The 9,701-nt window shown below is 53.7% G+C and overlaps 1 protein-coding gene across 2 annotated transcripts; it reads right to left on the bottom strand.

Moving 5' to 3' along the window:
- Window positions 1–405: 405 nt before the first annotated feature.
- OLFM2 (olfactomedin 2) lies at window positions 406–8,438 on the bottom strand. Of its 2 annotated transcripts, none has more exons than XM_059872211.1 (6): window positions 8,372–8,438; window positions 4,205–4,354; window positions 3,796–3,951; window positions 3,006–3,225; window positions 2,296–2,402; window positions 406–1,714 (listed from the first exon to the last, which is right to left on the bottom strand). In XM_059872211.1, the coding sequence occupies exons 1-6, from the start codon at window positions 8,435–8,437 to the stop codon at window positions 1,037–1,039; spliced, it is 1,377 nt and encodes a 458-aa protein (XP_059728194.1). In that variant the 5' UTR covers window position 8,438; the 3' UTR covers window positions 406–1,036. The 2 variants fall into 2 exon arrangements, with proteins under 2 accessions (XP_059728194.1, XP_059728193.1); XM_059872210.1 differs by lacking the exon at window positions 8,372–8,438 and adding an exon at window positions 6,869–7,615.
- Between the last annotated feature and the right edge of the window lie 1,263 nt (window positions 8,439–9,701).

Raw genomic sequence — 9,701 nt, 5'->3', positions numbered from 1 at the left:
GTGCTGGCCATAATTCCCAATTAAATTCCTAATTAATCCCTTCAGGGCCTTTTCCCGGTGCTGCCCAGAGCCAGCGGGATCTCAGGTGCACTTCCCAAAATTCCTCCTCTGGTGCCAGGACTGGGATCCGTGCCCATTCCCTGGGATCCGTGCCCATTCCTAATCTCCAGCGGGATCCGTGCCCATTCCTGGGATTATCCCAAACCTTCAGGACTATCCCAAATCCTCCATCCCCTCTGGATCATCCCAGCTTCTTCATCGCTTCCGCTGTTTCTTCTTTTCCATCCTCTCTTCCACCTTTCTATCCTCTTTTCCCATTTTCCATCCTTTTTCCCCCTTTTCTGCCTCTTCCTCTTTGGAAAAACAGGCAGGAAAAAAGCAGGAAAATATCAGAAAAACCCTGGGAGCGAGAAATTAAAATAATAAATTTTAAAAATAATTTAAAACAGGGCAGAAAGGAGGGGGGGGGGAAGCCATCAACTCCCACCAAAGGCCAGAGAGATTTTTTTTTTTTTATTTGCCGTCGAAATAAAGATGGAATTTGGCCCCGAAATTCCCAAAAAAAATACGGAAAAACCCAAGGCAGAGCAGCTCCATGCGCCATGAATCCGACGGAATTCCAGAGGAACCGAGGAGGAGGAGGAAGGGAAAAAATTGCAGAATTGGGAGAAAAATGTGGGGAAAAAAAAATCCAAAGAGCTGGGGGGAAAAAATGGGGAAATAAAGGGGGGAAAAAGGGAGAAATGGGGGAAAGAAGGGGGGAAAAGGGGACAAAAAAGGGAAAAAAGATTTTAAAAGGGGGGGGAAAGAGGGGAAAAAAGAAAAAAAAGGGGAAAAAGAGGGGGAAAAAAGAGGGGAATGCAGCATAGGCATGAAATAATTGGAATAAAGCAGAAGTAGAGTTTGGGACACACTGACAACCGGGAATTTCCATCTCATCATTGCATCCCTCCAGAATTCCGCAGACGTTAAAGGGGAAGCGTGGAAGCATAGAAAACAAAAAGCTGGGAATTCTCCCTCCCCTTGGGAATGTCCATCACAGCTCTCCGGCCGTGTTGATGACGTGGAAGAGCGTGACGTTGTAGATGACCTGGTGGCCGTTATTCCAGGTGTAGAGCACCCTCTCCCGCGGGTTGTAGTCCAGCATGGAAATGTGGGAATACTGATTATGGAAGGGGATATCCGTGTACTCGTAGCTGGAAGTGTTCGTGTGATAGGCGAAATAAATCTTGGCGCCGGCCAGGTGGGAATTGGTGACGTAGAGAATCCCGCAGATCATGAAGGACTCGCCCGCGCTCCGCTTGGGGTATCCCGTATCCCAGCTCCGCAGCACTTCCAAAGTGTGTGGATCCACCCGGCTCACCACGATATTCCCGGCGTTTTGGTTGGTGGTGTAGACGGCCCAAAGTCCGTTTTCATCCACCATGAAGTCGATGTCAGAAAAGCCGCCCCAGGAGTAGGGGAAGGTGTTGTTGTACCCGGCGCCGGCGAGGCTGCGCTGCACCAGGACGCTGCGGGATCGGAAGTGGTACCGGACGGCGACGTTGCTCTGGAATTTGTTGTAGTACAAGGAGCCGTTGAAGACCACGTGGCCGGTGCCGGCCCAAGGGTGAGGCAGGAGGTGCTGGACAAAGTTTTGGCCGGAGACGAAGTCGGTGAGGCTGCGGAATTCCAGCACGCGACGGCCCTTGTAGTAGCCATCCATGTACCACACCTGGAGGGGAGAAACAGGGTTAAAATGGGGGGAAAATGGGGTTAAAATGGGGGGAAAATGGGGGGAAAATGGGGTTTCAAGCTGGGCAAGGTAGGTTCAAACTCCTGTCAAGGTGGGATCAAAAGCCCCTCAAGATGCAACCAAAACCTCTTCAAGGTGGGTTCCCAAACCTCATCGAGGTGGGCTCTAAACCCATTGGAGACGCAATCAAATCCCCCATCCGGGATTTTCAGGGAACAGTGCCCAAAAAGTAGGGGGATTGTGCCCAAGTCCCAAATCTGTGGCGTGGGGACCCCAAAAACGCCCCATGGATTCCCAGCCAGGTGCCAAATCCATGGGTTTTCACCAGAAAACTGCTGGGATTTTGCCCAAATCCCCCTCAAATCCAAGATTCGAGGACCCCAGGAAGTTTTGGGGGATGTTAAGGGAGATTTTGGGAGGGATTTTAGATTCCCTTCCAGGTGCCAAATCCAGGGATTTTCAGGGATCACTGTGCCAGAAAAGTGCCAGGATTGTCCCCAAATCCCCTCAGATCCAGGAGATTTTTTGGGAAAATCCTGGTTTTTTGGGGTGGCCCTCACCCGGCTGTCCGTGCTGGGCGTCATGGTGTCGGTCATCCAGGATCCAAAGCGCGATCCCGAGGCGCGGATGGTGATGGGATTGCTGACCCCTGTCAGCTTCCCACAGCCTGGAAAAATTGGGAGAAAAAAATGGAATTCTGGGAAAAATCAGGGGTTTAGAAAAGCAGGAGTTATGGGAAAAATCAGGGAGTTGGGAAACAAGGGAAAAAATGGGAACTAGAGGGAAACAGGTACTGGGGCCAGAGCGGGGTCAGGGAAGCCCTGGAGGGTCTGGGAATGGGATTGTAAAGGGAAAATGGGATTTTGGGTGTGTTTTGGGGGATTTCTGGGTAGATTTTGGACAGAATTCGGGGGAATTTTCGAGAGGTTTTGGGGGGGGAATTTTGGCAAGGTTTTGGGGGATTTTGGGATGGATTGGGGGGGGATTTTAGAGATATTTGGAGAAATTTGGCGGGGATTTTGGAGAGGTTTGGGGGGACTTTTGGGGGGATTTGGGGCAGATTTTGGGGGATTTTTGGGTTTTTTGGCAGTGGATTTTGGAAGTGATTTTAGAGATGTTTTGAGGGGATTCTAGGGGAGATTCTGGGAGGACTTCTTGTGGATTTGGGGCGGATTTCAGAGAGGATTTTGAAGAGGATTTTTAGGCTGATTTCCACCATGTTTCTTTAGGATTTGAGACAAAATTTGGGATTTCTAATGGGATTTTTTACCTAGTTTCTGCAGGCAGGCGTGCAGCCGCGCCTCCAGCAGCAGCACGCGCTGCTGCAGCTCCTCGTAGTCGTAGGCTCCCATCTCCTCCTGGATGGCCAGGAGAATCCCAGAGAGGTTCCTGACCTCGTCCTTGAGGTGCACGATGAGCCGCGAGTCCGCCTTGTACTGCTCCAGCACCGGCAGCAGCGGCAGCAGCTCCCGCATCTTCTCCTTCAGATCCTGTGGGGAAAAATTGGGGGAAAGTGGACCCCAAAATCCCAGGGGTCACTTTGTTGTTCCTTCAGATTCTAAGGAAAACATCTGGGAAGAATTGGCCCCAAAATCCCAGGATTCACCTTTAGATCCTGCAGAAAAAAAAAAATCGGGAAAAATGCCCCCCAAATCCCAGGGTTCACTTTGTTGTTGCTTCAGATCCTGGGGAAAAGATTTGGGAAAAATCAGCCCTGAAATCCCAGGGTTCACCTTCTGATCCTGTGGGGAAAAAAATCAGGAAAAATCGGTCCCGAAATCCTGGGGTTCAGGGGTTTTTTGGAAGCTGTTTGTTCCTTGGGATAAATGGGGGTGTTCAGGTTTGGGAACTCTGAAAAAAATTTGGGATTTTCAGCTCTGGAAGCCCCAAAAGGATCCCAAGGCCTGGTCCCACAGGGAAAATCCTGAAATGTGGAAGGAATAAACAAGGAGAAACCTGAAATACAGCGGGAATAAATCAGGGAAAAATACCGAATACATCAGGGGAAAAGGGGGCTGGAACACCGGGATTTTTTGAGGTAAAAGGTGGGAATTTCTCACCTGGAAGCTGCGGGCGTTGAGGGCTTTGTGGCCCTCAGAGGCCACGCGGAGCCGCGAGTCCAGGCCCTTCATCAGCGCCTCCGTGTTCCGCACGTACTGCAGGTCCCGGAAGGTGCGGAGGTCCAGGACTTCCATGGACTGGGAGATGTTCTGCACCTGGAGGGGTCATTAACGGGGTTAATCAGGATAATTAATGGGGTTAATCGCGGTCATTAATGGGAATCTCAGTAAGAATCCTCATCCCTGGAATCCCACAGGGATTTCCACCGAAATCCCAAATCCCCACATTCCCAACACCAATTAACTCCTTCATTACCCACTGCAAGTTAATTCATTAACTGATTCCACAGTAATGAACCCGTTCCCGTCAATTAATTAATTGGGTGTGGATCATTTGGGAATTCCCGACCTTTTCCAGGAGCTGCCGGAGCTGGAGGCTGCGGAGGTCCCGGGAGCAGGATCCCTGCACGGGAATCACGGCGGTGCAGAGACATTTCCCGTCCGGAGCCTGCGCCGAGGTGAAAACCTGCCAGCCCTCGTCTGGGCTCTGGAAAAGGGTCTGGAAAATCAGGATCGGTATCTCAGAATTCCAAAAAAACCCAGGAAGATCTGGAAATTCCCAGGTGCCAGAGAATCCCGATCCCAAAATTCAATTTATTACCATTTTTGCCTCTTTTCACCCTCTTTCCTCCCATTTCCCCTGTTTCTTCCCCCCTCTTTCTTCCCCAATTTGCCCCTTTTTCCCCCATTTTCCCCCATTTTTCCCTTTTTTTCTCCCATTCCCCGGCAGATGACGTCACAACCGCGCTGACATCACACTCCACAGGAAAAAAAAAAAAAGAAAAAAGAGGAAAATCCCTCCAGGATCTCCCCAAAAATGCGGGATAAACCCCCCCAAAAAACCGGGATAAACCTCGGGAATTACCCCACATGGCGCCTGCCCCAAAATCCCAGATTTTCCACCCAAAATGGAAAATCCGGGAATAAAAAAATTCCAAGGAAAAAAACGGGAGCGGGAGCAGCCGCAGCCCCTCCCCCACCCTCTGGAGCCGTCATGAATCCTTAATTAGGGAGCGTTAATGAATAATTAATGAGAGAGCGTTAATGAATAATTAATGAGAGCGGCCTGGCCGGGGGGGAGGCGCTGGGAGGGGTTTGGGATTTTGGGGAGAAAAGAGGGAAAAAAGGGAGAATTTCTCTGGGATGGAGGCGAGATTTGGGATTTTGGGGGAAAAGGGGAGAAAGGGGCCAACGGGGAATTTCTCAGGGATGGAGGCAGAATCTGGGATTTGGGGGGAAAAAGGGGGAATTTGGGATGAGGAGGAAACTGGGGAGAGGAATTTGGGATCTTGGGGGAAAAAGGGGGAATTTCTAAGGGAAGAGACCCCAAATTCAGGGACTGTGTCCCAAACATTCAGGAATGAGGGACCCCAAAATCCAGGGATTCTCTCTCATCCCAGAAACCCCAAAATCCAGGAATAAAAAAAGAGGGAGCCCTTCCCATTTTTTTGGGGTGGTGTGAGAATCCAGTTTTTTTTCCCCAAATGCCAAATCCCCAGGGCTGAGCTGGGAAATTCTATCCCATCCCTTTGGGAAGGGGAGGAAAAAATTTTTTAAAAATCCGGTTTCCCCCAAAAACCTCCAAAATCCCGGGGGAAAAAAAAAAAAAATTAAAAAAAATCACAAAAAGAGAAAAAAGGCAAGCAAGCAAAAAAAAAAAAAAAAAGAAAGAAAACCTCCCGGGATTTTTGAGATGAATTCTGCCCATTCCTGGTTTTTATTCCAGGGGCCGCTTCCCGGTGATAAATGAGGAACAAGGGTGGTTAATGAGGCGCTAATTAACGTCCGGCGGCCGCTAATTACCCCGCGGCGCTGATTGACAGCTGGGGGGGGGGGGGGGGGAGGAGCTGGGAATGTGATCCCAAAATTAAAAAAAAATCAAAAAAAAACCCCAAAAATCCCCCGAACCCCCCAAAATTCCCCCCTCCCCCTTTTCCAGGCCTTCCCTCCCACCCCCCCAAATTCCAAATGGGATTTTTGGGGGGTTCATACAATTTGATCCCAAATATTCCTCTCCTTCCCAAAATTGACGGCAATATCCTAAGCTCCGCTCCCAAATCTTAGCCCCCCCCTTGCAAAAAAAAAAAAACCTCTAAAAAACAGATTTTTAACCCCAAAACCTATTCCCGTTCCAATTCTGGGAAGTCTTTTGCCCCCGGAGCTGCCGCAGTCCCAAAATCCCCCCAAAATTTGGATTTTCCAGGGGAAAAAAGGGATCGAGGACCCCCCCCAAAAATTGCGGGGGAGGGGGGGAGGTCCGGGGATGATCCCAAAATCTGGGGGGGGCATCCCAAAATTGCCGGTGGGAATTCCAGGGGGGGTTCCGGCAGAATTTTGGGAAGGGGGGGACAAGAATTGGAGGGAGAATTGGGGGGGGGGTGCCTAAAATTTGGGATTTCCGGGAGGAATTCGGGGGGCTCCCCAAACTGGAGGGGGGTCCCCAGAAATCGGGGGGTGCCCGGGAGGGTCCCCGGGGAATTTCGGGGGGGTCCCGGGGGTGGCAAAGAGGGGTCCCCAAAATTCGGGGGATGCCCGGGACGATGCGGGGGTTGCCCGGGGGGGGCTAGGGGGTCCCCAAAACCGGGTGGATTCTGGAGGGGTCCCGGTGCTCCGAGAAGAACCGGGGGTGGCAAAGAGGGGGTGCCCAAAATTCAGGGGTGTTGGGGGGGGGGGGGGGTGTCCCCAAAACCGGGAGGGGATTCAGGGAGGTCCCGGTGGGGGGGGTGGGGAGGTACCGGTGCACCGGGAAGCACCGGGGGGATTCAGGGGGTGGCAAAGGGGGGGGTCCCCAAAACCGGGGGGGGGGGGGGGGCAGACTAGGGGTCCCTGGGGGGATTTCGAGGGGTCCCGGTGCATCGGTAAGCACCGGGGGGTGGGGGGTCGTTCCCCCCCCCCCGAGCCCCCACCTCTGCCGCAGCCTTCGCCAGCCCCAAAAAACCCCCAAAAAAAACCCCAAAACCGACCCCCTCCCGCTTCGGGGATTCCTCCCCCCGGTACCGGGGGGGTCACTCACGATTTTCTCGGATGTCCCGGCCCGGGACACGGCGGTGCCGTTGAGCCCCACGAGCGACGGGAGGGTCTGGGACATCCAGTTGGTGACCATGGCCATGGTGCTGAGCACGGCCCCGATCTTCAGCAGCGGCACCGTCATTGTCGCCGCCGCCACCGGCAGCGCCCCGTGCCCATCACCCCCCCCGGTGACACCGGGAACCGGCAGCGGCTCGAGGAGAGCCTCCCTCCCCACCGCGGTAAAAACGCGGTACCGGGAATCGGGGGTGGCACCGTCAATCGGGACCGGGATCGGTTCGATCAGAGCCCCCCGCCGTAAAAAACGCGGCACCGGCAACCGGGACCGGGATTGGGGGGGGTAGCACCCTCACCTCCCCCCGGGGGTGGTACCGGGAACCGGGACCGGTTCGAGCAGAGCCCCACCCGCCTTAAAAACGCGGCACCGGGAACCGGGGGGTGGACCGGGAACCGGGGATGGCACCGGCACCAGGGGGTCGCACCCTCGATCCCTCCCGGGGGTGGCACCGGGACCCGGTACCGGCCCGATCGGAGCCGCCCCCGCGGTTTTAAAGGGGTCCCGGGGTGGCACCGGGAGCCCCCCAAAGCCCCCCCGGGGCTGTCACCGGTGTCCAGCGGAGTCGCCGGTGTCCGGGGGGTGTCGCCCCCGTCCCGGGGCTGTCGCCGGTGCCGGTGCGGGGGCCCGCTCCGAGCCGCCCCCGCTGGGAGCGGGGCCCGGGGGTGACGTCGCTGCCGCTGGCCCGGGGCCAGCCCGAACGGCCCCGAAACGGGGCGGGACCGGCACCGGCACCGGGGAGGGTTTGGGGCGGGCTTAGGCCGGGATTAGTGAGGGGCGGGTTTGGGGCGGGTTTGGGGCGGGTTTGGGGCGAGTTCGGGGTGGGAACCCGCCAACATCCCAAATTTAGGGGACCAGAACCCCAAAATCCCCCAGGACCCCCAAAAGCCTCCCAGCCCGCGCGGTTTTTGGCTTTTTGTGGGGGAATTTTGGAGTTTTTAGAGTTTTTTGGGGGGGAATTTTTGGGGGTTTTGGGGGGAATTTTGGGGGTTTTGGAGATTTTCTAGGGAATTTTGGGGGGTTTGGGGGGGAATTTTGGAGTTTTTGGAGAGCTCCTTTCTCCCAGTGTCCTCAGCTGTCCCCGAGAGTCCCCCCAGTGTCTCCCAGTTCAAACTGGGGGTGTCTGGGAAGGTCCCCACTTGTCCCCCAGTTCAAACTGGGGGTGTTCCCACTGTTCCCAGTGTCCCCCCAGTGCCCCCCAGTGTCCCCAGTTCCCCCCGTCCCTTCCCTCCCCCCCCTGCTCTGTCCCCGTGTCCCACTCCCCTCCCCCACGGCCACACCCAGCGCCATCCCCGCAATTCCCAAAATTCCCGCAATTCCCAAAATTCCCGCCGCCGTCGCCCCCCTCCCCCTCCCAAAAAAAAAAAAAAAAAAAAAAAACCAATTCACAAAAAGATCCCCCCTCCCCAAAATTCCCGAAATTCTCCCCCTTACCTGCCTGGCGCGGAGGAGGAGGAGGAGGAGGACGAGGCTGGGGGGGATGGGGGGGAGGAAGCGCATCCTGAACCCCCCAAACTCCCCAGGATCCCCCAAAATCCCCCCAAAACTCCTCCAGGACCCCCCAAAATTCCCAAATAATTCCCACCCCCCCCCCTCCCGCCCCCCCTCCCCACCCCGGAGCCTCCGCGCAGCCGCAGCCTCGGAGCCGCCCAAAAGAAAATCCCAAAACAAAATCCCCCGGAAAATCCCCAAAGAATCCCAAAAATTCTGGGGAAGGGTCACCGGGGGGAGGTGGGGTAGGGGGGAGAGGATTTTGGGGGGATTTGGGGGGACTCGGGGGGGAGTTTGGGGGGTGGGGCGTGGTCTCGTGGTTCCCATCCCCCCCCCTTTTATCCGTCTCTCCAAATCCCCCCAAAATTCTGCGAAGTCGCCCCCAAATTCCACACCCCCCAAATCCCCCGAAACTCCCCCAAATTCTGCCCCATGCCCCACCACTCTGAAATCCCCCTCCCCGAAAACCCCAAATCCTCCCCAAACTCCCCCCAAAGCCCCAAAACCCCCTCCCAAAAAAAACCAAATCCCGCTAAAAAAACCCAAACCCCCCAAATTCTGCCCCCTGCCCCCCAACCTAAAATCGCCCTCCCCCAAAACCCCAAATCCCCCTAAATTTCCCCCAAATCCCTTTGATCTGTAGGATTTGGAGTGTGGGAGAATTTGGGGGGGAATTTGGGGGAATTTAGTGGGTATTTGGGGTTTTTTGGCAGGGGAATTTTGGGATTTGGGGAATTTGGGTTTTTTTTGGGATTTATGGGGAGCTTGGGGATGATTTGGGGGATTTTAAGGGGATTTGGAGGCGTTTTGGGGGGGTCCTGTTGTCCGCAGTACCCCCTAAATCCCGCATCTCCCATTAACTAAATTCCATATTCCCCATTGAATAAATCCATTCCCTGTTAATTAAATCTCATATTCCCTACTGATAAATCTCAGATTTCCCAAGAAATCTCATACTTCCCATTAATCCCATATCTCACATTAAAAAATCCCATATTCCCTATTAAATAAATCAAATTATCCCCTATTAACAAATCCAATTATGGCCTACTAATAAATGCCATTTTCCTATTAAATAAATCCCAAAATTCCCAATTTTAGCCCATTTTCCGTCCATTTTAAACTCCAAGTCCCATTAAAAAAAAAAACCAAAAAAAAAAAAACCACCAAAAAAAACCACCAATCTGGAATTTTCCCTTTTTCCAATTTATTTAAAAAAAAAAAAAAAAAAAAAAAAAAAAAAGGAAGAAAGAAAGACACAGAATCAACAGAA

Source organism: Haemorhous mexicanus, chromosome 34 (assembly GCF_027477595.1).
Source record: "Haemorhous mexicanus isolate bHaeMex1 chromosome 34, bHaeMex1.pri, whole genome shotgun sequence".
Lineage (NCBI taxonomy): Eukaryota > Metazoa > Chordata > Aves > Passeriformes > Fringillidae > Haemorhous > Haemorhous mexicanus.
Note: the sequence above shows the minus strand (reverse complement) of the source record. Positions and strands in the feature narration are given on the sequence as shown.

Bases quoted from the DNA above. Each gene is read 5' to 3' on its own strand.
- OLFM2 (XM_059872210.1), bottom strand. From the start codon at position 7,006: ATGACGGTGCCGCTGCTGAAGATCGGGGCCGTGCTCAGCACCATGGCC. The intron at 4,355-6,868 runs GTGAGTGACCCC...CTGATTTTCCAG, and splicing joins CCGGGACATCCGAGAAAATC to ACCCTTTTCCAGAGCCCAGA. The intron at 2,403-3,005 runs GTAAAAAATCCC...CAATTTTTCCAG, and splicing joins CGCCTGCCTGCAGAAACTAG to GCTGTGGGAAGCTGACAGGG.